Here is a 26,407-nt window from a genome sequence, read left to right on the forward strand (position 1 = left end):
GGATTCTCCCCTAGAGCAGCCAGAAGGACTATGGCTCTGTGAACACCTTGATTTCAGCCAAATAATACTGACTTCAGATCTTTGACTTCCAGATCTGTGAGATAATAAATTTCTGCTGTTTTAAGCCTCCAAGTTTGCAGATATTTCTTACAGTGGCCAGAAACTAATATGAGTGCCTTCTCAAGGCTATCACTACTTAAAACACTTTTTGACCTAGTAATCCCTAATTATCAACAGGTGTCAGGACTCATTTGTCACATATTAGACATGGTGCTCTTGTTATGCACTTTAGTCAAAATTTCTTGGAACACATGCAGTAGAGAGACCTTCAGCTTCATGGGAATGAAAGGGGAAAGATAGGGGTCTTTACAAAAACGCACTATCCAGAATCAGTCTCTAAACCCCCAAAATGTTCACAGGTTATTCCTTCAGACCTGGCAGCTCCTCTGATTGGAGTAGATTTTAAGGGTCATATAAGCCATCTCTCCCTGTCTTTGCCTGTGTGTAGCCAAGATACCCAAGAAAGGTATCTGGTTTCTGGCAAACACCTGGCCTACTGGTTGGCATAGCTACTCAGGACAGAGTAACTGTCATTCAAGAACCACAAGAATACTACATTTCAGGGAGAAAATGAATGGATAAAGAAGCACATATGGAGACTGGATTGGAATTTGTTGCTATAGAGTGAAAAAGAGCTACTCATGGAAATGCTGTTAAGATTGCTATGAACAGTTCTCTCTAGTATTAGACTGGAAAATAACATCTGTGAGAAGGATTGGAATGGAACCCTGAACACATTTTAGACAACCTATAAAATCAGAAGAGTTTCATAAAATTGTCCCCAAGGAACTCCAGAATCTTAAGGAATTATGCGGAAAAAAGAAGTATACCTATGTAGATATTGAAACCGACATAGAGTGGAATGCTGGGAGGGTAAAATCCTACAATTTCCAAATATGGAAGAGAACCTAGAGATCACCAAGTCTAAGCCCCTCACTGTACAGATGTGAAAACTAGCAGATTTTTAAATCAAACTTTAAATATTTCAATATTTGCTCTGTAGTCTTGCTTTAGTGTCTATAGTGTTTTTCTGGATCAGGTGCTGATTCATGGCAATGAAAACATACTTAAAACCACATTCTCAGTACACAGGACAACCATGATCACTCCCCTGCCCGCCAAAGGGCGTGCAAAGTGAAATTCCTCCGGCAGTTTATTTTTCTTTTTAGATATTATTTATTTATTCATGGGAGACAGAACAGAGATACACAGGCAGAGGGAAAAGCAGGCTCCATGCAGGGAGCCCGAGGGGGGACTGGATTCCAGGTCTCCAGGATCACACCCTGGGCCAAAGGCGGCGCTAAACCGCTGAGCGACCGGGATGCCTCCTCCCACAGTTTAGACACGTCCTCAGGGTCTGGGACCGAAGCACGTTAGCAACCTGGAGATTACCGGAACCTTGAGGCTGAACGCTTGCAGCCCACACGGTTGCTTTGAGAAAAGAGCACTTCCGGCTGGCAAAGACGTGCCCCCGATTTGTAGTTAGATAGGTCCCCGGTTCTCGTGCTCCGATTTGCCACGTTAACGCAGAGAGGCGGGTTTGCGTCTGGGTCACGCTCTCCCATTGGCTGTTGGCACAACGGTGGTTTGGCGTGAGGATAGCACGTTGAACTGAAAGCTGTGTGAAGTGCTGCGACTCAAGACCTGCAGTGGAGCCCAGTGTCCGGTGGGAATCTGGTGCCCGGCCAGGTGTAGGTCTTCAGGGGATGGATCGCGTGTGGAGTGCGTGGTGCGGAAAGTGCGTTAAAGAGAAAGGGTCGTCGCCACTTTGGGCCCAGCGTATCGTGGTCGCCTGGCTCAGTAGAGCCGAGTGGGATCAGGTGACGGTGTATCTGTTCTGTGACGATCATAAATTGCAGCGGTATGCCTTGAACCGTATCACCGTGTGGAGGAGTAGGTAAGACTCCAGGCTCAGACGTCCTATTTGCGCGCTGGTGGCGCCTCACCTCTTCTTCCTCAATCTACGAAATGCCTAAAGCCCTTAAAGGGGGTTTGGGCGTTGTTCCTTTTCCAAGGGCCTGGGGGAAAGTCATTGCCAATCCTTTGTACTAATCCGGTGTGGAAAGAGGAAGTGGGTGTGCCTCAACCACCCTCTTGTTAAAATTCTTGAGCTTTTAACCCTTACCTTCTTCTGTCTTGGGGACGGTGCCAGAGGGACCAGGGTGTCTGAACCCGGGCTTTAGGAGTAGATTAACACTCTGGGGTGGATTTCTGAGTCGAATTGGGTTGGAAGGGAGTGGTGTTTGCTAACAAAACCTTGTTTGAAGGGAGCACCTCAGTCCACTTGGTAAGATTGAGTTGGGAGCAAAGAATGAAGTCTTCTTTAGCTGAATGAATTGAAGGTTTTAGAGTGAAAGAAAGGGGGTGTGTCCACACTTAATTGTTGGTTGATTGCCTAGCAGTTAGGTGTCCTTTGTATACCCTGGCCAGTCTCTCACACCCTGTATACTATTGGATCCCAGGGACGTTATCCTCCCTCTTCTCACTTTCTTGATGTGTGTCTTGTCCTGCACTCTTCAGCCAGTTATGTAATTGGAATAACTTAAAGCAACCTAGATTCTGAGGTGGAGGGTGGACCAGGGTGAAGGACCGCTATGATGGTGCTGGACTGTGGCTCTTTAGGTTAGGCAACGAACTCCCCCTGGCAGTGGCTTCTACTGCTGACCTGGTACGCTGTAAGCTCATGGATGTAACTGGTGGCTTGGGCACTGATGAACTTAGACTGCTTTATGGAATGGCATTGGTCAGGTAAGACTTGCAGGGGCACGGGTTGGGAGTGGGGGTGGGTTGAGGGATGGGGAGTGGGGGTAGCACTTGATAAGCAAAGCTTGGCTTTTAAGTGCTACCTGAAGCAAAAAGCCCCTATGTCCCTCTGTATGGGTCACTCTGTGATTGACTTGACAGCTTTTGGTACTCCCTGTCAACACACATTCCTCTTTTTTTTCCCCTGAGAGCCTTCTCCCTTCCATTTTTCTTCTTTCTGGAATGTGGGGTGGGGGCGATTTACACCAAGTGATCTCTGAGTCTCTTCCAACTTTGATAATTTGATTTTTTTCTTCCCCCTTAACTCTTTTACCCAGAAGAATTTTTCTGATTAGTCTGGTGTCCTTGGCCATGGTTTAATGTGGATTTTTCAACCTTTTTCCCATCTTTACGTAGCATAATAATTTTCCCTTTCTATTCATGATCACTGAAAAGTTGCTGAGTTGAAGTGGACATATGGCCTGGGAGTTCCTGACTAACAAAGTGATTTAGAGTAATTATAGCTGTTTCATACACATTAGGAAAAAGGCTGCCACTGAATTTTCTCATGTGTCAAAATCTGCTCATCTCATACTGTTTATTTTGTGTGCCTTGAGGCCCTCCCTAGCTCTTCTTACCTTCTCCATCATTTAGGTGTGCTCCCCATATCATTCGGTGTAGGTAGTCCTTTGTTTTAGGCTTTATAACGTATAATCTAGTGAAGCATGCTTTATTGTATTATTATTTTATCCTAGACTGACCTTTCAAGGCCAGAGCAGTGTTTTCTTCACCTGTGTGGCTTTAGTACAGGGCAAATATTCCTGTTCTGGCTGATACCAATCATAAGAACAGAACAGAACAGTTAGTAGAAAGGTTGTAGAAATGCAGGGTGTCAGTAACACAGCAAGATGTTTGAGTAAAACAGTTCCTTGGGTTGTGCCACTTATTTCTTCCCCAACCCCAGGTTTGTGAATCTTATCTCGGAGAGGAAGACAAAGTTTGTGAAGCTCCCTCTCAAGTTCCTGGCTCAGGAGGTGTGTATGGTAAAACGGCCTTGCTCAGTCCTCTCTCCCCAGGAGGACTCACTAAATGGGGCATAGGGTGATATGAGCACACAATTAAGACTAGCTCATCCCACCACTACCAGCCAAGCCCAGCAAGAACCTCAGAGCCTCAGCCTCCAGCTTATAGAAGCAGACTTGCTCCCTTGCTCATGGCTACTATCTTCAGTGGCTTGGCCTTTTCAACTTGTTGGGAGTAGGCCAGTGAAGCTGAAGCACTGGAATGCTCCACTGGGTGAGGACAGGAAAAAGGTGGCAGTCACAGTATCTGCCTTTGGGGAGCTGATAGTCTGAGGGAGGAGACAAACTCAGTGGAGCAGCATGAAAACGCCTGATATCCCTGCCCTGATTGAGTATGTGAGGTGTGTTGAAGCTCAGAGGGCAGGCAGGTTCTCAGCTATCTAGAGAAGCTTCCAGAAAAAGGGTATGGGAGGGAGGGAAGAAGGATAAAGGGTACCCAGGGATTGGGATTGATAGGGCAGAGGAAGGCTGGAGGTGATTGTTAATGCTCAGTCACAGGAATATCTGTGTTGGAAGAGGGTGGTTGGAGGAAGTAGCTATCTTTTTGATTTTTAAAATCACCTCAACAGAACAGTAAAAAGAATAAGGAGACCTGGTTTCTAATTTTGGCCCTGCCACAAAGACTGGAACCTCCTCAGGACTTCAATATTTTTATCCATAAAATGTGGCGAGGCCAGGCTAATTTATCTTTCTGGTCCCTTCCACCTTTAATATTTTATAATTCCTATACTCACAATCAGGTAAATATTCCAGATTGGATTGTTGAACTTCGCCATGAGTTGACCCACAAGAAAATGCCCCATTTAAATGACTGCCGCAGAGGTGAGTCTTTATGGAGTATACCTATCATAGCTTAAGCCAAAGGGCCTGGGCTGGGTGGCACTGTGGGTAGGGGGAGAGGGAGGAGGATCTCTAAGTGGTGTCAGAGCCAGAACTAGGGTGAGGCAAGTAAGGCACTTGTCTTGGGCACAAACTTTAAAGGGGTGTCAAAAGTTCAGTAATCAAGATAAATAACATTTTAATGCGGAAAAACCCACAATGAACAGAATTCCAAAATTTTAAGTAAAAACTGAATTACTATTAGTGATTTTTCCTCTTGCTTCAGACTCCAATATGGCTTGGCAGGACACTGTTCTGATCCTGTTTTGATATCTTGATTACTGCATTTTTTGGCATCCACTTAAGTTTTATACCTAAAGAGGTTAGTAGGGAGCAAATTGAGAGGTGTGAGCCATCAAATGTCATGAACCTAGGAGTTCTTTAGACACCCCATCCCAATTGATTCAGCCTAGTCCCTTCATGGTGGGGAAATTGAGATCTAAAAAAGGGAAGAGACTCCGCCAAAGGCCGTGTAATTAGGTCGTGGGCCTGGATCCCTGTTCTTCACTTGCCAGCCCTGTGTTACTTTTGGCACCCCATCTGTAATACTGATATTAGTTTCTTCTAGGAAAGGTACTGGTGAGCACAAGAAAGCAAAGAACAGAGAGATAACCTGGAGGAAGAGAGGCTGCTTCTAGATATTTGAGATTTGTGCCTTCTTGGAGCCAATCCTCTTCCCTAGGGTCTTCCCATAAAGCTTTTAAGAGGAGACTAGGGGCCTGCTAGGAGCTCTTTGCCTGTGGCTACTCCTATGATATTGTTTTCCTTCCTCCCCTCCTTTAGGCTGTTATTTTGTTCTGGACTGGCTTCAGAAGACCTATTGGTGCCGCCAACTGGAAAACAGCTTGAGAGACACCTGGGAGCTAGAGGAGGATAGGGAAGATACAGATGAAGAAGACCAGGAAGAAGATAAAAACATTGTTGTTGATGACATTGTAGAACAGAGACCAGAGCCTAAGGATAAAGGGAAAGGTGTAGAACTGGATGCCAGGGTTGATGGAGACAGCGAAGGCAGCAAAGAGGTTGATTCACATTGGGAAAAGGCTCTGAGACATAAAGAGCTATATGGTAGGTGTCCTTAGGTGGGAGGGGTCATAGAGAGGCCCATGAGTCTGGAAGACTTAGACTTAAGGTTAACATTGGTTATTTCCCTGGCTCAGCATTTCCTCTGGGTTTGTGGTGAGTTTTAGCTTAAAATAATTACTCTCACAAACCATTTCCCTTGATCTCTGTGAAGTAGGAGAGGCAAGAATTCTAGTTCCCAATTTGCAACTTAAAAAATGAGGTGAAGGGTGCCTGGGTGGCTCAGTGGTTGAGCGCCTTTGGCTCAGGTTATGATCCTGGGGTCCTGGGATCAAGTCCCACATCAGGCTCCCTGCTGAGAGCCTGCTTCTCCCTCTGCGTATGTCTCTGCTTATCTCTGTGTCTCTCATGAATAAATAAATAAAATCTTAAAAAAAAGAAATGAGGTGAGAGTGCCTCAGAATCTCATGAGGAGCAGAGAGCTGGGATGCCCTATCTGTTTCCACATTCCGTTTTCAGAAAGAGCCCGAGAACTGCTGGTATTATATGAAGAGGAACAGTTCAAGGTAAGAAAAGTGCCCTTGACTTTGTTTTCACTTGCCCCAGCCATTTCTTCCCTCTTGCCAGCTTCCTGAGAGAAGTCCTGAGAAGGAATTTCAAAGAAAAGTGGCAGAGCTTGAGGGAACTTCTCAGAGAGAGGGAGAAACTAGGAAGGAGACAAGAGAAGCAGAATTAATTTGGCTGATCCTCCACACCAATGGAAGAGAACAGATGTTGGAAGTCTGGATAATGTGCCCAAATGGGTGGTAGGGAACAACTGGGTATAGGTGGTTGCATGGTCCTGCAATACTGCAGCTGATAAGCAGATGGCACCCAGGAACTTTCCTAGATCAGGTGAGCTTAAGGGGATGCTATTTTAGCAGGAAGGGAGATAGCCTAGAAATAATTCAGCTTGACTCTTCTTTTTCATAGATGAAGAAATTGAACAACAGATGAGTGAAGGGACTGGCCCCAGGTTACATATGCAATTAGTGATAGAACTAGAATTAGAATCTTGGTCTCCTGATTCCCTTTCTTCCATAATCCATTGCTTCCCCTCATTCCTGGGCCCAAGGGTCTCTGGGCCAATTCCAACAAAATGCCCCCACTGGACATCTTAGTATTGGAGTATCTGGTGATTGGGAGCCATAAAGAATTCGAGGTAGGGAGGGAGGAGGAAGAAGAGAAGAAAGTCTGGGATTTGAAGGTCAGGATATTTTTTTTTAATGTGGGGCCAAGTCAGGGAGTTGTGGGCCCACCCTTGTATGCCCTGCCTTATCGCAAAAAAGGGAGATGCTAAGAGGTCCTACGGGAAGGGATCCTTGAAGGGTGGGAGAGGGTTGCTTGGCTGAACCAGCCTTCTGATAGTAACTTCTGTGCTGGCAGGTGCTGGAGAAATTTAGGCGTTTACCTCAGGCTATTAAGGCATGGAACAACCTTTCTCCACCTGTAGAATGCATCCTGGCAGAACTCAAGGGCATTACATGTGAAAACAGGTATGTAACTAAGTAATCAGGCTGTTTACTCTAGCAGCCTCACTGAAGTAGGCTTCCATAGCCCAGCTTGCCAACCTGTAAGGAAATTTCAGGGATAATCCTGATCCCTGCAGAGTGACCCAAATTCTGCATGACCCTCCCCCTTGCCCTGCCAGCTACCAGGTAGGGATTGCCTACTCTGAATCACTAAAATGGCCAGAGACAGGACTGTCTGCTGTCATCAGTTCCCTGGTTAGATTTGTTCCTCTCTGTCCAATGGTATATGGAGCTCTGGGCAGGGAGGAAAAGCTCTTCATTCTTACCATTTCACTATCTAGTCCTTGTCCAAGTTTGAGGTAAAAAATAAGGTGAGTGCTGCTGATCTTTTGAACTGCATATGGGGAGTAATCGTATCCCTTGGGTAGTTGTGGTTGGGAGAACAAAGGAGAGGCTTTCCAGAGTCTGGCTCTTTGAAAGAGTAAGTACGTCCCTGCTCTGTGTGGCCATGAGCCTCCCCCCCCACCACACCCCATAGTGCTTAGTTCCATCTAGAGCAGACAGAATCTATCCATTCATCTCCTCCCTAGCTCTTGGGTCTTGCTACCTAAATTCAGCTGGAAAGGGCTTTGGGGGACTTTCCACTAAGAACCAATGGAGGCATTGCTAGACTTTCCAAACTAGGGAGACAGTGGAAGAAATCTGGGATGGAGCAGAATATTAGGAAGGTCGTATAGGTGGCAGAGTGGGCCTGAGTGAGAGCCTACAGTGCAGTTTGGGATTGCCTATAGAGCCTTCTTCATTCCCAGGATACTATTAATTCCCAAGATGTTTCTATCAGTGTCTTTCCACCCTAGGCTTCTTAGCACCCTTTAGCAAAGGCCCCCTCAGCAGCTGGGACAACTCTCCCTGTACTTCTGTACAGTACTGTCTGCCTGCTTATGCTGAGCAGGCAGCTCTTCCTGGATACTGACTTGAAGAGGTGGGAGATGGATGAAAGGACAACTCTTTCCACTTCAAACCTGGTGGAGGGAGGGATCTAAGCATGACAGCATGATTTGACAATGCCTCTGGCCATTGAGACCCCTTGGGAGCTCATGTTCCCTCTCTAGGCCTGGTCAGCTGGGGGAGCCTCTCTTGGGGGACCTGCTAGCTCTGGAGAAGAGAGCTAGCTGTCATTGGGAGGTCTATCAGCACTTCCCTTCCTGGGGTAGGGCAGGTAATGCAAGGGTGGGCCCACAACTCCCGTACTGGCCCCACATTTGAGCTACATGAGGTGAGGGATTACCCCTATAGCCTATGCTTTCAACTTCTGTAACTTATTTCTGTGTTCTTGGGGTCCCTAGGAATAAGGATGATTATTTGCTTCAGCAATTGAGTCACCAAAGTTTCTGCTTCTAGGATCTGAAAGAGGGTAACCAGGAAAAAGGGGAGGGGTAAAAGACTGGAAGACTGTCAAGAGAAACAGACACTGAGTAATAGTTAAAGTCTAAAAGCCCTTGGCCCTGTGACCCTAGGCATCACCCTGGCACCTTTTCTCCATCTGTGCTTTCAGGCTTGTTCAGCTGCTGCTGCCCTCATTATGGGCCTTAGATAAGCATGTGCTTGGTAAATGCTTATTCAAAACTCACTGATCCCAATATCTGGCCCAGCCTCTGCCCCAGAAAGCTGAGCCCTGAGATCCAACTGTCAGAGCTGCCTTCATTCCTACCTCCACCATGCTGCTGTGCCCACTTAAGTCAGAGGCGTAAGATGCCTTGGGAGTGGGTAAGGGAGTAGAAGAAGGTCTTCTGACTGCTCAATTGACTTAATTAAGTGTCCTCTTTCTCCAGGGAGGCTGTGTTGGATGCTTTTCTGGATGATGGCTTTCTCATCCCTACATTTGAGCAGTTGGCAGCTTTGCAGATAAACTATGAAGGTATGGTCCTAGGGGCTCACTTTAGTCTTGGAGTATTGTGTTTCTTGGGCAAAAATACCAGGGTTAGGCTAAGTGGCTCAGGACTGGGAGGCAAGGGCTGCTAAGTGCCATTCCATAGTCTCTGGAAGCCTATCTTAGCTGAGAAGAACAGGTAGCTCCATTGTTACTCAGTTGCTGGACTACTCTTAGGTGGCCTGGAATTGGGTGGGGTGACATGAAGTGGGATGGGATTGGCTGGGGTGGACTGGGATGTGGGGGAGTTTTAATGCCATTATTTTGTTATGTTAATTGTGATTTAGCTGCTTGCTTAGAGAGCTAGAACAGCGGAACTGGAAGGGCCTTGTGAGGTCATCTAGTTCAACATCCTCATATTACAGATGGGCAGACTGAGGTCCAGAGAGGGGAAGGTACTGACCCAAAGTTACACAGTGAGTTATTGACAAAGCTGAAAGCTAGAACCAGAGCTGTTTTTTTTTTTTTTTAATACTTCGTTTTGAGTCATTTGGTTGCCAGATACTAACTGGTTCCTCTGCTTACTGTTCTCTTCTCTTTCTGTTCTGTGGTGGCAACTCTATTGTTGGTGGGTCTCCCTCCTTCTCCCTCTTTTTTCTCCGCCTCTGCTTCTTTCTTCCCTCCTTGTCTTCTATTGGCCCCTGCCTCCCCTTTCCATCAATCTGTATCCCTCACAAACCAGAAAATGTGGACCTGAATGACATCCTGGTGCCAAAGCCATTCTCTCAATTCTGGCAGCCCCTGCTCAGGGGCCTGCACTCCCAGACCTTCACACAGGCCCTGCTGGAAAGGATGTTCTCTGAGCTGCCAGTCTTGGGGGACAGCGGAATCCGGCCCACCTACATCCTCAGATGGACCATTGAACTGATTGTGGCTAACACCAAGACTGGTGAGGGAGACTAGCCTTAGCCTCAGGTCCTAACACAGCCTAGGCAGGAGCATCTGTCACTGTCCTTAGCTCTCAGATGAATAGCACTAAGTAGACATGCCCCATGTTAAAGGTTTAGGCTTGCCCAAGAGGGCCCCACAGTAGCAGTGAACAAATATTCCACTTTTTTTTTTCTCAGAGCCAAGTAAACTGGTCTGGGACAGAAAGGCCTAAATGCTTGAGCAATCAGGAGGTATAGGGTGGGGAGTCTGGGAGAGTGGGGAGGGACAGAGCCAAGCTTTTAAAGATACAAAGTTGGGTGAGGGCTTACTGGTTCCTTCTCCTCAGACTCTCTCTTCTCTCAGGACGGAATGCCCGCCGATTTTCTGCAAGCCAGTGGGAAGCAAGAAAGAGCTGGAGGCTATTCAACTGCTCTGCCTCCCTTGACTGGCCCCGGGTGATTGAGTCCTGCTTGGGTTCACCTTGCTGGGCCAGCTCCCAACTCCTCCAGCTGTAAGTCTCTTGAATTCCATCTGGTAAGAGGGTGAGGCCACACAGCCCTAGAGTGGCAGATTTGGGCTGTTGCAAGGACTCTTGAGTCCCATTCCCCTCCTACTAACCAGTGGAAGAACTGAGTCCCAGATGGGGGTGGGTAGGGTATTCTTGCCTAAGATCACACAGCTTAAGACCTGACTCAACTGAGTCCGGTATGAGAATGAATGAGATGATGCCCTCCCACCCCCAGAGTGCTTAGCAGAGTGGCCTGTACAAAGTTGCACAATAAATGGTAGCTGCTGTTTATTATTGAAACCAGTCTTCTGACACTGAGCCCAGTGCTGTCTCCTTTGTAATCTTCCCAAAGTGTACCTCTCATAGATGCTCACTAACTTTCAGTGACTTCCTATTGCCATTCTGATGAAGTCTAGGCTTCTTAGCCTAACATTCAAAGATCTTTCTTATTCTGCCCCAACCTATCATGATAACCATACCTCCTGTGATTCCCCTTTACCCAATCTACCCTGGGTGCTATGGTCAAACTGAATATTATACTGGTTCCTGTAAATATCTGTGATTGTCTTCCTTTCCTTTTCTGTCATATTCTGACTCCGAGCCACTTTCCTCATATTCATAGAAACCTTTAGCACGCAGTTATCTTCCTGCTTTCTGGAGCAATATCTGTTTCATTCAAGTGACCCATCTGAGATTCTTCAGCTCAACTCCAATGACCTTCCTTTCCCACTACACTCAGCAACCCATTTCCATCACTCAGAGCTGCTCCACCTCTGAAACCTGACATCCCAGCATCCCACTCAGTGATCATAACCTCTTGTCCTTCCATTTCTCACCCTTGCATCTCATGAAGGTAGCTCTTTGCCTGCATCCATATCTCCATCCCTCCATTTCCCCTCTCCCTCAACTTTGCTTCCCTTCCATCCTGTCTGTGGTTGATCACTTCAACCATTCACCATCTGGACCCTCAGCTCTGCCCATCCTTTGACATATCTTGCAAACCCCTGAGCCGGGATTAATCCTCCCCTTTCTGCTTCCCCCACTCCTTAGCTTGGGTAGCTGAACTCTTCTGGGGAAAACCACATAGTACTGTGGATTGCTGCTACTACAGAGGTATGATTCTTAATCTCAGGCCAGGCGTCAGTTCTGCTTATCTGAACTTTTTACTTGTTTTCTGCCCACTTTCTCTTTTGTTTCCTGACTTTTCTAAACTTTTACCACTCACCTCAAGCCCCTCTTCCTCTCCCATTTCACCCTAACTTCCTTGAGCATCCAGCAGGGCCCCTCAACTTGTGGTCCAGTCCTCGTCAGCTGAACTCCATCTACACTTAACCATCTTGCCAGTCTCAGGATGAGATGGCCTTCCCCCCACCTCCAAGCCTCCTCTTGCACCTTTGCTCTGGAGCCACCTCTACCAGTATCACGGGGGCTTCACCTCCACCTCTCCTTTGCTCTACTGCCTCTTATTCTTCAACTTACAGGCCTCAGTTTTTTTCATCTTAAAACAGCAATAACATAAGCAAAATCTCCTTTGACCCTGCATTCCCATGTTGGTTAATCAGCAGCATAACACTCCTCTCCCAGCCACCACCATCAAAACATCTTAAAAGAATAGTCTACACTCAGCAGTCTTGATTTCCTCACTACCCTCTTATTCCTCATCCTGCTGCAATTAGGCATTTTCCCCAAAAAGATGCTTTGACCTCCTAATTACCAAATCCAGTGAGCCCTTGTCCATTGCTGTGTCTGCTGCATTAATGGCTATTTACCACTCCTTCCTTGAAATGCCTGTGCTTTTTTCCTAGTTCCTATAAAGTGCCAAGGCCCACATCTTTTCATCTATCTCAGGCCTTTCCCCCGAGATTCAGCCTCTTGTATTTGACTGTATATCGGACATCTCCCCGTGGATGACCAACAGATACTTTACTGTGACCAAAAGAGAATTGGTCATTTTATTCCCAACCCCAATCCCGAAGTGATCTTCCTCTTTTGCTCCCTATCTCACTTGGTGGTATCACTATCTATGCTGTTGATTCTCAAGCACTTCTCAAATCTGAGATTTTGTGTTGCCATGTCTACTTCCCATTGTGTCTCCTTCCCTCTATCAGACTTTAGCTTTTCAAAGGTAAGGGCGGTTTATTAGCCATATCTGTGCCCTAAACCACCACACAAATCTAGGGCCTAAACAGATCTCAGTAAACATCGTTGAACTCTGCTGTCTCATTGCCAGCAATGCTGTCTTTGGTGGCAACTAACTCTGTGTCTGGGGACTGAATGAATTGGGAGTCTGGATGCCAAGATCCTCTTAATACCCTTAGCTCTCCCTAGAGTCAGAAAGTCTTTCTTGAATCCTGATGGCATTTGGGGCATGGTAGTAGCTTATAAGAGAAAAAAGTAAGCCATGGCAAGACCTCCAGGAGATAGAACTGAACCAAACAGCCAGATCTCCAAATGTGTATGCTCTAGACTAGAAGTGATATGGATGGGTGGGAAACTGGGAGAACCAAAAAGATGTGGAGGGGTCAGGGAAACATGACAGACAGGGCATTTGAGCAATCTCAGGAGGAGAAAGAACACAAATTCCAAAGCCTAGAAACACTATGGAATGAAATGTAATGGGGTAGGGGTATGCAAAAAGCAGCATGGAGAGGTTTGGATAGGTGGCCTTCAAGGTACTTTCCAATCCTAAGTGCCTGCAGAGTGGAAGCTGCTGGTCTTGGAGAAGTCTGGATCACAGAGATCTTCTCCCAATCCAGGCATACCAGAGGGATGTGACACATGCCAGCAGTAGCAGCGACTTACTTGGGTATAACTCTTTGTGCACAGGTTCTACTTTTCCCAAATAATCAGTGAATCTAATCCTAATCACCCCATTACACAGATTGAGACACAGGATTACCCTAGGTATTATGTGGTAAGTCAGTGGTAAGTCTGTAAGTTAGAGCTAGGGCCAGAATCCAGGTTTCCTGGTCTTTACTCCTATGCTCTTTCTACAATGTTCCATTCAATTGCATGATTGTGAAAAGCATGTGTTATTAGGCAAATAGAGAATCTGGCTTTGTTTTCCCCAGAAGAAAAAATAAAAGATACCACTGGCAACTGTCAGGCATGGTGCTGTGTTTTTTGTAGAAGTCATTTCATTTGACATAGTAGTCTTTGAAGGTGGAGATACTGTATCCTTATTTGATAAGAAAGATATTGAGGCGGTAAGGTATGAAGTGATTTATCCAAAAGTCACACAGTTTGTTGACAGTGGGCCAAGGAATCGGGCACAGGTTTTGTGAGTCCAAAATCCACACTTTCCTATAGCCTGACCTGTGACCAGGCAAACCCAAAGAGGGGATGTATTTTAAGATTCGTATCACTTCAATGGTCAGACTATACAGCTTGAGATAGTGAGTGGGTAATAAACAGTGGTGATAACAGCATATGCCAATATCAAGTGCCAGGAAATATTTATTATTAGTCATACTATTGGACCATAGTGAGCATCTCTCTGGCTTTTTCTCCAAAAAGGCTGAAAACTTTTCAAGAGTTTCCCCTAGCCAGCCAATATCAATTCAGTTTGAGCCAGTGTCCCCTTGGAATATGAAATTAGCCCTGCAGAAAGAGTCTCCCAGTAGATTCACTAGCCCCCAGCCCTACCCCCAATGACCAGCAACCATATGTGGCCAGATAGCCTGCCTAGCATATGGCAACTTCCATGAATGACCCACAGTTCACAAATTCAGTACACCTAGAAAGAAACTATTTGCCCACTCCACCCATGCCTCCAGCAGTGACCTGGTTCTACATGAGGCTGTACAGGTAGTATTCACCCTTTTCCTCCCTAGGAGCTCTCCTTCCTATTGGCTCTGTGTCTGTTGGTGGTTTTGCTGTCAGTACCATCCTCTGTGTGCACACTGTTACCATCATTAACTCCCCTCTGCCTGACCCCTACCATCCAGTCACCAAGCCGTCAGCTTCTCCCCCTCATTTTCACTGTCAGTTCCCTAGGTCAACCCTCACTGGCTCCCTGGTCTCCCTGCCCCCTGGCTGCCCCATCCAGGCCATCCTCCACATAACCATCCTCCACAGGGGCACCATGATGATCTTCAGAAATGCAGCTATCACCTGTGCTTAGAGTCGGTCAGGTGACCCCCTCTCCCCAACACACATATTTAACCTTTGCAGCCTTCTCTTCCTCCCACAGCTCCCCAGGATAGCCCTTACCCTGTATCCAAGGCTACTCCCACTACATGTACACAGTACAATATGCTCACTCTTGTTTCTGCACAAAGCCCTCCCTTGATCTCTCCTGCCCTCCTTGTACCCTCTGCCTCTCCCCAGCTCCTGTAGTGCCCAAGGTCTGCAGTGCTCATCTGGCCTCCCTTCCACATCTAGCTTTGTCTTGTTAAGTGTTTTTTTTTCCTTTTCCTCATTTCAGGCTGGGCTATAATTGCTCTTGGAAAGGGATCACATTTTGTGTTCATGCAAAAGGAGACCAATATACTTCTAGGCATATCTTTGATGCTCAGGACAAATCCCTCAGCTAGGCCAAGGGAAGAGATGGATCTGCCATTCTCATGTCCAATCTTATTGGCCTATTGGCTAGTTTGTGTATTTCTGTAGCATTTAGTACAGACAAATAGCTATCATTTATTGCATGCGGACTCCCTATGTGCCAGGCACTGTGCCAGCCATTCTATGTGAGCTACCTTACTTATGTACTCTTTCCAACAACCCTATAAGTTGGGTGCCATTATTATCCTCATTTTACTGAGAATAGAAGTGAGCCACAGAGATAAATCACAGAGATTGTTCAGGGTCCTGGTTGTGTTTGTTTCTGTCTGCTCTTCTGCACTGCCTTTCAGACGCAAGTCTGGAAACTCAAGAGAGTGGAGTATTGGGGTATAAAGTGAGTTGAGATTTTGAATCTTTCTTACCCCATTCCTCCCTTTTCTCAGTGTCTTCAAAGCCATGGGACAGGTCTTGCCAGATGAGGAGCAGGAGAAATTGCTGCGCATCTGTTCCATTTATACCCAGACTGGAGAAAAAGGCCTAGTACAGGAGGGCTCAGAGGCCTCCCCCATTGGGAAGTCTCCATACACATTGGACAGTCTGTATTGGAGCCTCAAACCAGCTGGCTCCATCTTTGGAACTGAAGGAGAACCCCAGCAGCAGGAGGAACAGGGCAGCCTAAATGATCTCAAGAAAGATGAAAAGGATGAGAAAGATCTGGAAGATCAGGTGGAGGAGGAGGAAGAGGAAAATGATGACCAGAAATGGGAGGAGGAGGATGAAGATGATGAGGATGAAGATGAAGATGAGGAGGAAGAAGAAGATAGAATGGAGGTCGGGCCTTTGTCTACTGGGGAGGAATCTCCCACTGCTGAGAATGCCAGACTCCTGGCCCATAAAAGAGGAGCTTTGCAGGGCTCTCCATGGCAAGTTAGCTCTGGTAAGCAGCCTGATAACCTACTTTCTATTTCACCAGTCTTCCCTCTCTGGCTGGCTCCTAAGGCTTCCCTCTACCTCAGAGAAGAGATGGAAAGTAGCAAAAGGTGGCCAGCATGAGGCAAGCCTGGGAGGCAACCTCGTGTGTGGATGACACTTGGCTTTCCTCTTTTTTAAGATAGTGTGTAAGCTTCAGAGCCCTAAGAACTGTCATGCTATTGGCTCCTTCATGCAGAGTGCCCCACCGGGGATGGTGTGGATATAGGCACTGAGCAACAAAATACAAAGGAGAAAGCAAGAAGTGGGTGGATATATGTGATTCTGCATGTGTTTTTTGCACACAGTGATCCAGGATCAGAGAGACAGTAACGCTTTCTATGTATATGTGAATGAATATGTGTGTACACATGGAGGCTGGGTGGTGATGAGACAGGATTTTGCTGTGTTTATGAGAAAAGGAAACCAGGGGTATTAAATTAGAGGAAGTGGAAGGGAGACCAGAAGAGTGAAAATAAAGGATCACTGTGGTTTTTAGGTGGGCATACAAGTTAGTGAGACAAAGCCTGGAGAGGAATAGAGAAGATGAGGTGATAAAGTAGGGATACGTGAATCTGCTCCTCTTAAGGGATGTATTTTAGAGTGCCTTTGTTTAGGTTGGGGAACAGGAACCTTAAGGCAGGGAGATCCTGAAGGGATGAATAGTATGGTATATGTGTCGGGGTGGGGAGCATGTGTGTATGTGTACACACTGGAGGCAGTGTATGATGAAACCTGAAAGAGGAAAGAAAATGGCTGGGGTTAGGTATGGCGTAGGGTGGGCATGGTAGGGAATGATAGGGAGAGAGAGGGGAGGAAACAAAAGAACTTAGGGGCAAAGGTAGAGCCTTTGTCCTTTTGTGGACATGTATGTGGAAGAGCTAGGGCATAAAGGCACTGAGTGCTTTATGTCCGTGTGCGGGCCTGCATATGCTGGACATACCAAAGCATTGTAGCAGAGAAATCTCTTAAGGAAAGGAGGGCTGTTTGGGGTCTTTGTAAATATTGAATGGGAAGGCATTGACATAGGCAGATTGTGTGTGTGTGTGTGTGAGAGAGAGAGAGAGAGAGAGAGAGAGGGAGGGAGGGAAAGAGAGTTTAAGGGCTGTGAAAGAAGTTATTATGAACGAAGTGGGCACTATGCATCTGTGCATAAATGTACACAGGGTCATGTATGTTTTTCGAAGAAAAGGCAGGGTTGCTGAGACTTGGGATCCAGAAGGTATCTCTGAGGAAGAGAAGTGGCAGTAATGAGAGGTAGGGGGTATACGGAAAAGTGTAAGAACATGCAGTGAGACAGCCATAGAAGTAGCCTCTCTTGTCACTGAGGGACATGTACATAGATGTCAGGCTGGAGAGGCAGGGTCTGTGATGCAGACAGGGTTGGGGATGTTAGCGATGGGGAAGGAGGGTGGTCAGGTCAGTGACAGACATGGGGGATGTAGTCCCTGTGTACGAAGGTATCTTTGTATTAATAGGGCAGCAAAAGGAATTGAGATAGGCACAACTTCTTCCTGTAAAAGGGTCAGGGTGAGTGGTTCTATGGGTAACATGAAAAACTAATCCATGGGTGATACTTTCCAGAATGCCAGGGACATTATGACAGCGAAAATTTTTTGGGTACCAGGGAGTTGGAGGACCTCATGAAAGTTTTCCTTCAAAACATTGGATTGTACTGGTATAAGGATGGGAATGAGGGTTTAGTATAATACTATGTAGAGAGTGTTTAACTGATTAGATGGAGGGTTGGGAAGTGCCTGATATGGTTCATTCTAAACTGAAATGTTTGTGGGGTGGTAGGAGAGTGGTTTATAAAAGTAGAAAGGCTAGGATATTAAAGTCTTTTCTTCTCCCTTCTTTCCATTGCTGCTTCTGTGTGGGCATATGCGTATGTGGGGATACAGGGACATTAAGATTTCCTGCTTGTATGCCTGTGAATCAGAGGTATAGGAGGCAGGGAGTGAAACTGGGAATATTCATCGAATGGAGGTCTCTGTGTTTTTATGTGTGTATACTTAGGTGGCAGTGGGGAGTGGGATATGCAGTAAGACCGTCCTTCCCTGGATAAGGGATGTTCTTTGTGTGTACATCTGGGGGCAATAAGACCTTACAGGGGGCAGGGGGGTATAAGAGCTCTGAGAGAGAGTCCACCCAGAGGTGTTATGTGGGTGTATGCATATCTCTCAAGGCAAGGCCACTAAGAAATAAATGGCATTCAGACACTTTGGGGGGGGTGGTTGTTTATAGATGTGCAGGAAATCTAGGTAATTCAGATTCTCTGAGGTTTAGGGATAAGGTGTGATAATTCTGGGGCATCCAGACTCTCCAGGATATATGTGTGTATAGAAATAGAGCAGGTGAAAGGTTGAGGCAGTGATACAGCCAGGTCTGAAGAAGATATCCTTGTCTGTGTTTATGTTGAAGACATGTCTGGGGAAGTGGGAAAGAGCTGAGAGGAACAAATATGTTTGTAGTTGTGTATATGGCATGTATAGACTTGGGATGGGTTGTGGTGGCATGTGTTGGTGTGTATAAACATATGGAGGCAAAGAAGGGCAACAAAGAGTGAATAGGGGAGTATGGAAGAGGTGGGGAACTCAAAGAGAGGAGCTCATGAGAAATGATGCAAACAGGAATAAGGCTGGACATACATAGAAATTCCATGCTGAGCAGACTAATTGAGGTGGGCAGGTAGACACCAGTTTAATAACTACCTAATCAGCCTATTCTTGCCTCTTCCCTTTGCTCCACAGAAGATGTACGATGGAATACCTTTCCCTTAGGCCTAATGCCAGGTCAGACTGAGGATCCAGCAGAGCTTATGCTGGAGAATTATGACACCATGTATCTTTTGGACCAGCCTGTGCTAGAGCAGCGGCTGGAACCCCCAACATGCAAGACTGGGTGAGTGCCAATGGCAGCAGGATGTCTTACCCCTTTCTCTGCCTCGTGCAGGAGGTAGGGAGGGACACAAAGTGGGATGGGTAGGGGAGGTAACTTGCCCCCCCCCCAGTCAGTGGTTAAGTAAGTGATGTGTAAGCTCCAGTCACTGGCTGGGCCCTTGCCAGGACTCTCAGTCCCTAGTTGAGGGCGTGCGCATTGAGGTAGCCACACAAGAGCTGTTTTGGAACCCCTCTCAGATTGCATCCTGTGTGTGTGTGTGTGTGTGTGTGTGTGAGAGAGAGAGAGAGAGAGAGAGAGAGAGAGAGAGAAAGTATGTGTGCACACATTTTGGGGAGGAGAGAGTTTCATAGCTTTCCTCAGATTCTCTAAAGGGTCCACCACTCCCTAAAGGTCAAGAACGAATGCTGTAATACAACTTCCTCCTGTTTCCAAGGAGAAAACTAAGGCCCAGAAAGGGGATGAGATTTGTCCAAAAATGCAGAGTAATCAGTAGGCCTCCCGACACTGTCCAGGCATCTTGGTAGCAAGGCCTGTGCCAGGGCTCCATGCTCTCCCTCGAAACTCGCCTCTGGACCACAGGCATGGGAGCCCTTGGGTCATCAGGAGGCCAGGAACCAAGCAGCCCTCACTGAAGGGCTCTGCTGGTAACACAAAGGAGCCCATCGAGAGGGCCTCTACATTCCAGAATGTGGGGCCATTGTGACCAGAAGAATCCTGTGAGTACAAAAGAATGACCTCTGTGGGCCCCTGAAACTGAGTCTGTCCCTGTGTGCCTGTCCACTCCCTGGGAGATGAGCCCCTCTTCCTCTGGATATTCAGGGAAAGGGCTGTAGGACCCAGCAGCAGGCCAGGCCCAAGGCAGTGTTATAGACTCTCTGTCTTAACAGGTCATGGGGGCAGCAGGCCTCTTGGAGAAGAGAGGAGGCAGCTGGGGAAACTAGGTGGTGTGTAGTTGGGTGTGGGGCCCATGTGTCTGAGAGACTTCCTCTCGTCTTGGGTATGGCTGGCTTGATGAGCATAAGAGTATCAAGTATGGGCAGGTAGAGCTGTTAATTCCAGAAGGAAGCTGATTCAGCGCAGTTCCCACATCCCATGTAGTAGGGAGGCTTCCTCTGCTGGAGCAGGCATGCCCACTCTTGCTTCTTGTCTCAGCTCCATCCCTGACTTGGCTATGTGGCCTTAAGCACGTCCCTTTTCATCTCTGGGCCTCAGTTCCCTTGTCTGTAAGATGGTGGGTTATAGGAGGGAATGGGACTGGATCATCTCTAAGGGTTTTTTCAGCTGCAGTTAGTGTAACCATGGATCTGCCTGATGGGAAGGATGATGGCTTTGCTCTCAGCTGTCACCCTCATCTACCTGGAAGGACCTTTTACATGCAGGAAGCAGGGGGAAGCAAGAGTGTTCTGAGCAGCACCAGGGCAGGGAGGGCAGTTCTCTCCCTAGAGCAATCTTGCAATCCTGGGATGGGATCTGGGCCTAGCTCTGTAGCCCAATGCTGGCCTTGGACCCTTTAACCAGTTGTTGGGGGTGGGAGGGATCCAGCCTGGGTCCTCTGGGACCCCAACATCTAGGACCTTAGGAAAAGACTTGTTAAGCTGGCCACTGTGGTGGGGTGGTATGGGCCCTCCCCCCTGCCTTGACCCAAAAAGTTCTGCTTTCATCTGGTTTGTATACTAGGGCTCTGAATAAAGCTTCATTTGAAAAGTGTCCTTCCCTCCTCTCAATTGAGGGGAAGGCAGAACTACCCCTGGGGCCCATCTGAAGTAGTTTCTCAGATTTCCTCCATAGTCTTTGTAAAACCAAGCAGGAGGGTGGGCTCTTTCCATATACATAGATCAGTCAAGCACCCTTAACCCTTCCAGAGTCCAAAGCTGCCTCCTTCCCTGACTGAACCCTCTTCTCTCTCTACAGCACCCGTGGCTTGAGCTGTGGCGTGGGCAGTGACAACTGTAGCAACAGTAGCAATGGCAGCAGCAACTTGGAGGGCCTTCTCTGGAGCCAGGGCCAGCTGCATGGACTCAAAACTGGCCTGCAGCTCTTCTGACACCCACTCTGTTGCAAAGTGTTTATCCAGCCCTGCTGGGAAAACAGCCCATTCCCTGCCTCTTTTGTACCCCCCGCTCCTGGCCCCCGCCAGTGCACCTGATGCTCTATTAAACAACCTGGGAGACAGCCCACATCAGCCATATCAGCTCAGCTTTTTGCCACCATGGAATTTTGAATGTTTTGGGTTTTTTAAATTTTGTTTTAAAAAACAATAAACAGGCAACTGTTAGTTTTGGTGTTTGTAAGATAAGTGAGTATGTGCTGGGGCAGATTAGTATACTCGCCTTTTTCTGGGGGGCCTTGGAGAAGTTGGGATCATAATAGGACTTTAAGCAGAAGCTTGGTCCTATGGCCCCTTGGGCCCACTGCCCCTAATTGTTTTCACCACCAGGCCCCATACATACTTCCTGATTCAAACCACTTTCACTCCTTTCAGCTGTAGAATGGGGCCAACTCACTTAGAAGCATTGGGTTCCAGAAGACAGGCATCGCTATAGAACCCAGCCAGCATCTGGTGAATCTGCTCAGAACCTCACTGACAGACCCAGGCTTCCTGATGCTACCTAGCAGGCTTTTGGCTCATTTCCTTGCTTACCCTCATTGGGCACTAAACAGCAATTGAAAAACGAAAAGAAACCTCTGTTGTTTTGTTCCCCACTCCTTTGGCCTAGAAATAATAGAGTGGACTTTACTGTGGTAGGCACTGAAGCCAGAGAAAAATCTTATGAACTGATCCAGAGCTCCTTCTCTGTGATCACCCAGTTCGTCAGATACTCAAGAGTGCCTACTCTGCCAGCTCAGAGCTGCCAGGAGACAGGGATGAATAAATGTTTATATTCCTTAGAGCCCTCTACCTGGTGAGAAAAGACAAATTCACCAATCATAACCTGAAGATCTGCTAAGTACCCTAAGAGATCTCTGTTGTGCCACAAGTTCTTTGTTTTTCTCAGGGTTATATTTTCCGGGTGAAGGTTGATTGAGGTCAAGATGCTACAGTGTTATCCATCCTCTGGGGAGAGTAATAGCTAAACAAGAAAGAAAGTGGGCATTTGTAGCACCATGTTGGCCCCAAAGGGAAACAAGGGATAAAACTAGGCAGCATTTCAGACAAGAACCTGGCCCAAGGAGTAGGTGAGCTAAGGAATAATGAAAGGAAGGAGAGGGCTTAGACTAAGAAAATGCCAAGGAGAAAAAGAAAAGAAAATGCCAAGGAGAAATTTAGGGGAACATCATGTCAGAGCCCAGTCAACTGTTAACTTGAAGTAGAACCCCCAGGAAGTTGCCAACACCCCTTAAAGGATATCCTGAATATCTTTGTGGGTATGTGTATATAATCATTTTTCTAGAGCTGGCCCACAGACCTAATCAGATTATCAAAGGGAGGGATCCCTGGGTGGCGCAGCGGTTTGGCGCCTGCCTTTGGCCCAGGGCGCGATCCTGGAGACCTAGGATCGAATCCCACATCGGGCTCCCGGTGCATGGAGCCTGCTTCTCCCTCTGCCTATGTCTCTGCCTCTCTCTCTCTCTCTCTCTCTCTCTCTCTCTCTGACTATCATAAATAAATAAGAAAAAAAAAAGATTATCAAAGGGGTCCATCAGTCCAACAGCCCAATAGGATTAAGATTTCCTATATGTAGACTCAAGCATTAGGCATGGGTAGAGCAGTCTCTTGCACTAGGTAGCACAGTTTCCCTCCAAATCTTCCCATTCCTGCCACAGTGGCGATGCTGTCTTTCAGTATCCTGGAACATCAGAGTTCAAGTTGCCCTCAGAGCATCTAGGGCGCATATAGCCAAGGGATTTGCAAACATACTCTGGGTGGTAGTTCAGCATCTGCTCCATATGGAGATGGCTGCTGCAAACACTTGGTTCCTCTCCACCACTTCTCTGGAGAAGCCTGGATTTTATATATTGTATGAATGTATTGATATCCAGAGACATGGGGCAAGGTGGTGGAGGAGTAGAGGTCTTCAACTCACCTGGCCCCACCAACTTGCCTAGATAACTTTCAAACCATCCTGAACACCTACGAATTTGACCTGAAGTTTAGAGAGAACAGCTGGAACGCTACAGAGAAAGGTTTTCGCTTCTAACAAGGTAGGAAGGCAGGAAAAAAAAAAAAGAATCAGTGGGGGAAGGGCACCACGAAGAGCCTGCCTAAAGCCTCTAGGACAGGAAAGCCCAGCCTCGGAGAAGCCGGAACTTTAAAAATCCACAACAGAAAAGTGCTCGGCAGAGAAATAGAGCAGAATTGCAGGAGGGGCAGTAAAACCTCCAGTTTCCCGGAGTCAATAATAGAGGAAGTGTGCCCAGGGGAAAGCTCGCCACAAACTGGGCCGATCCTGGTAAAGGGCTAGAGCACGCACTTGGCAGGGCATCTGGGAGAAGCCAGTCGGTTAGGCAGGTGGCTCTGGACAGAGGTGGCTGAGCCTGGCTGCCTTCAGGAGCCATGCACCCCAGGAGCATGATTCCAGCAGCACAGGGCCCCGGATCCCAGGGCGCTAAAGCAGACACAGCCCAGGATCCTGCACTCCCCCTGGGACAGGTGGAAGTAGGGAGGACACGACAGCAAGGACTCCCCTGCCACTGGGCGGCCCCAAGCTGTGCAGATCAGCATACCCACCCCGGCCTGGGAGCACCTAGGCCAGTGCAGACTGGGAGACTGCCTTAGTTACTAACTGGGAGACTGCTTTAGTTACTAACGGGGAGCTGAATCCAGAGCTGGAAATCTGGCCGCCACCATTGTTGTTTTTCCTCCTTGTTTCACCCTGTGCCTGGGAGAGGTGGGGCCTTCAGGGAAAAAACACCTCACAGGATAAACAGCTCCCACTGAGCCCTGCACCTGGCAGGGGGTGAGGCATCTCCACCAAGGCACAGACACCTGAGAATCAGCACAGCAGACCCCTCCCCTAGAAGACCAGCTGGAAGGACAGGGGAACAGCAAGTTCTTGACCAAGCAGCTCTGGAAAGCTCCAGGGGAAGTCAAGGGATTTACAGTATATAGAACTAAAAGGTACCCATCCTTTTTCCTTTTTTCTTTTTTCCACTACAACTTGTCTTTATATCAGAGTATAAATTTCCATTTTTTCTCTTTTTCCACCTTAACTACAATATTTTACCACCTCTTCATTTTTATGTTTCTTCCTTTTTGACTTTAATATTTATACAATTACAGGTCTTAGATATATTTTCCACTTCTAGATCCCTTCAACATACTCAACTTCCTTTTGGGAGATATACAAGATTTTTTTTTTGTTCTGTGCTTTTGGTTTTCTCTGCCTAATTTTGTTCTACAAGGGCAGAAGTTAATACCTTCTAAAACATGACCAGCATGCACCCATAATATACCGTGCTGGTTCATTCTGTGAGATTATATTCTCTCTTCATTCCCATTCTGCCCCCCTCTTTTATCTCATTTATGTTTTGGTGGTCAATGGTGGAGCTCTATATAAGTATTTCTGGTAGAGAAATTTCTGACTGAGCATCTTCTAACATACAAAACTTAATACACTCAGAACCAAGAGGATCACCCTCTAGGACCCCTCAGGTAGGCTACAATCTCTCCCCACTACAACTTCGTCACCACCACCATCTCCCAGCCTGCCCCCATTTTATTCTTCTCTCTCTTTTTTTTTCTCTTGACTTTTGCTTTTTTTCTCTTCTTTTTTTCTCCTCTTTTCATTTTTTCTTATACTTTGGGATTCTTGGCCTTTTATTTTTACTAATTTGTTTTTCACTTTAGTGGTCCTTTAGTTTTCTTTCGTTCTGATCTTTGTTTTCAATTTCTGATCAGTGACCTCTTAAGAATTATCTAGGGTGAAATTTACTTAGGTCGTGGTTGATAATCTTGACTCAGCCCACCATACAGCCACCCTGCACTGAGCAAAATGACTGGAAAGAAGAACTCACCACAAAAGAAAGAATCAGAAAACAGTACTTTCTGTACAGAGTTACAGAATTTGGATTACAAGTAGATGTCAGAAAGCCAATTCAGAAACACAATTATAAAGCAACTGGTGGCTCTGGAAAAAGGGATAAAGGATTCAAGAGACTTCATGACTACAGAATTTAGAACTAATCAGCCCAAATTAAAATAAATGAGATGCAATCCAAACTGGAGGTCCCAACGAGAGAGTTAATGAAGTGGAAGAATGAGAGAGCAACACAGAAGACAAGTAGATGGCAAGAAAGTAAAAGAAAGAAAAACAATTAAGTGATCATGAGGAAAGGCTAAGGGAAATAAATAATAGCCTCAGAAGGAAAAGCCTACGTATAATTGGGGTTCCAGAGAGCTCCAAGAGGGCCAGCAGGCCAGAAAGCATATTTGAACAAATCATAGCTGAGAACTTCCCTAATTTGGAGATGGAAACAGGCATTCAGATCCAGGAGATAGAGAGGTCTCCCCCCCCCAAAATCAATACAAACCGTTCAACACCTTGACAGTTAATACTGAAACTTGCAAATTCCAAAGATAAAGGGAAAATCCTTAAAGCAGTGAGAGACAAGAGATCCATAACTTATATGGGGATAAATATTATATTAACAACAGGCTTCTCCACAGAGACCTGGCAGGCCAGAAAGGGCTGGCAGGATATATTCAGGGTACTAAATGAGAATAACATGCAGTCAAGAATGCTATATCCAGTGAGGCTCTCATTCAGAATAGAAAGAGAAATAAAGAGCTTCCAAGATAGGCAGAAACTGAAAGAATATGTGACTACCAAAACAGCTCTGCAAGAAATAGTAAGGGGGAATCTGTAAAAGAAAGAGGAAGCACAAAAAAATAATCCACAAAAACAGGGACTGAATAGGTATTATGATGACACTAAATTCATATCTTTCAATAGGAACTCTGAACATGAATGGGCTTAATGATCCCATTAGAAGACGCAGGGTCTCAGACTGGATGAAAAGCAAGACCCATCTATTTGCTGTCTACAGGAGACTCATTTTAGACATATTGACACCTCCAGGCTGAAAATGAAACATTGGAGAACCATTTACTATTTAAGTGGTCCTCAAAAGAAAGCTGTGGTAACAATCCTTAGATAACTTAAATGTTATCCCAAAGTAAGTAGTAAGAGATGAAGAGGGACACTATATCATAATTAAAAGATCTATCCAACCAGAAGACCTAAAAATCATGAATATTTATGCCCCTAATGTGGGAGCTGCCAAGTATATAAATCAATTAGTAACCAAAGTAAAGACATACTTGATAATAATACACTAATATTAGTAATATTAGGAGACTTCAAAACAGCACTTTCTGCAAATGACAATTCCTCTAAGCACAAGATCTTCAAAGAAACAAGAGCTTTAAATGATATACTTGATCAGATGGATTTCACACATATATTTACAGAACTTTCCATCTGAA

General features: G+C 46.4%; 1 protein-coding gene across 4 annotated transcripts; it reads left to right on the plus strand.

Moving 5' to 3' along the window:
• Positions 1-1,620: 1,620 nt before the first annotated feature.
• On the plus strand, positions 1,621-21,256 carry LAS1L (LAS1 like ribosome biogenesis factor). 4 transcript variants are annotated; one of them, XM_072817616.1, is made up of 14 exons: positions 1,621-1,957; positions 2,683-2,808; positions 3,767-3,836; positions 4,625-4,706; positions 5,547-5,831; positions 6,306-6,352; positions 7,212-7,321; positions 9,130-9,215; positions 9,593-9,643; positions 9,910-10,116; positions 10,461-10,608; positions 15,552-16,045; positions 18,831-18,981; positions 20,893-21,256. In XM_072817616.1, exons 1-14 carry the CDS (start codon positions 1,767-1,769, stop codon positions 21,023-21,025), a joined length of 2,181 nt encoding a protein of 726 aa, XP_072673717.1. In that variant the 5' UTR covers positions 1,621-1,766; the 3' UTR covers positions 21,026-21,256. The 4 variants fall into 4 exon arrangements, with proteins under 4 accessions (XP_072673717.1, XP_072673718.1, XP_072673719.1 ...); XM_072817617.1 differs by having other exon boundaries at positions 18,834-18,981; XM_072817618.1 differs by lacking the exon at positions 9,593-9,643.
• Positions 21,257-26,407: the final 5,151 nt, after the last annotated feature.

The sequence above is a fragment of the Canis lupus genome, chromosome X, assembly GCF_048164855.1.
Source record: "Canis lupus baileyi chromosome X, mCanLup2.hap1, whole genome shotgun sequence".
Taxonomy (NCBI): Eukaryota; Metazoa; Chordata; class Mammalia; order Carnivora; family Canidae; genus Canis; species Canis lupus.

What these genes read in the sequence shown, in the direction of transcription:
- LAS1L (XM_072817616.1), top strand. Translation starts at nt 1,767, where the DNA reads ATGGATCGCGTGTGGAGTGCGTGGTGCGGAAAGTGCGTTAAAGAGAAA. An exon ending in TATGGAATGGCATTGGTCAG is followed by an intron (nt 2,809 to 3,766) that starts GTAAGACTTGCA and finishes CCCCAACCCCAG; the next exon opens with GTTTGTGAATCTTATCTCGG. An exon ending in TCCATGGCAAGTTAGCTCTG is followed by an intron (nt 16,046 to 18,830) that starts GTAAGCAGCCTG and finishes TTTGCTCCACAG; the next exon opens with AAGATGTACGATGGAATACC.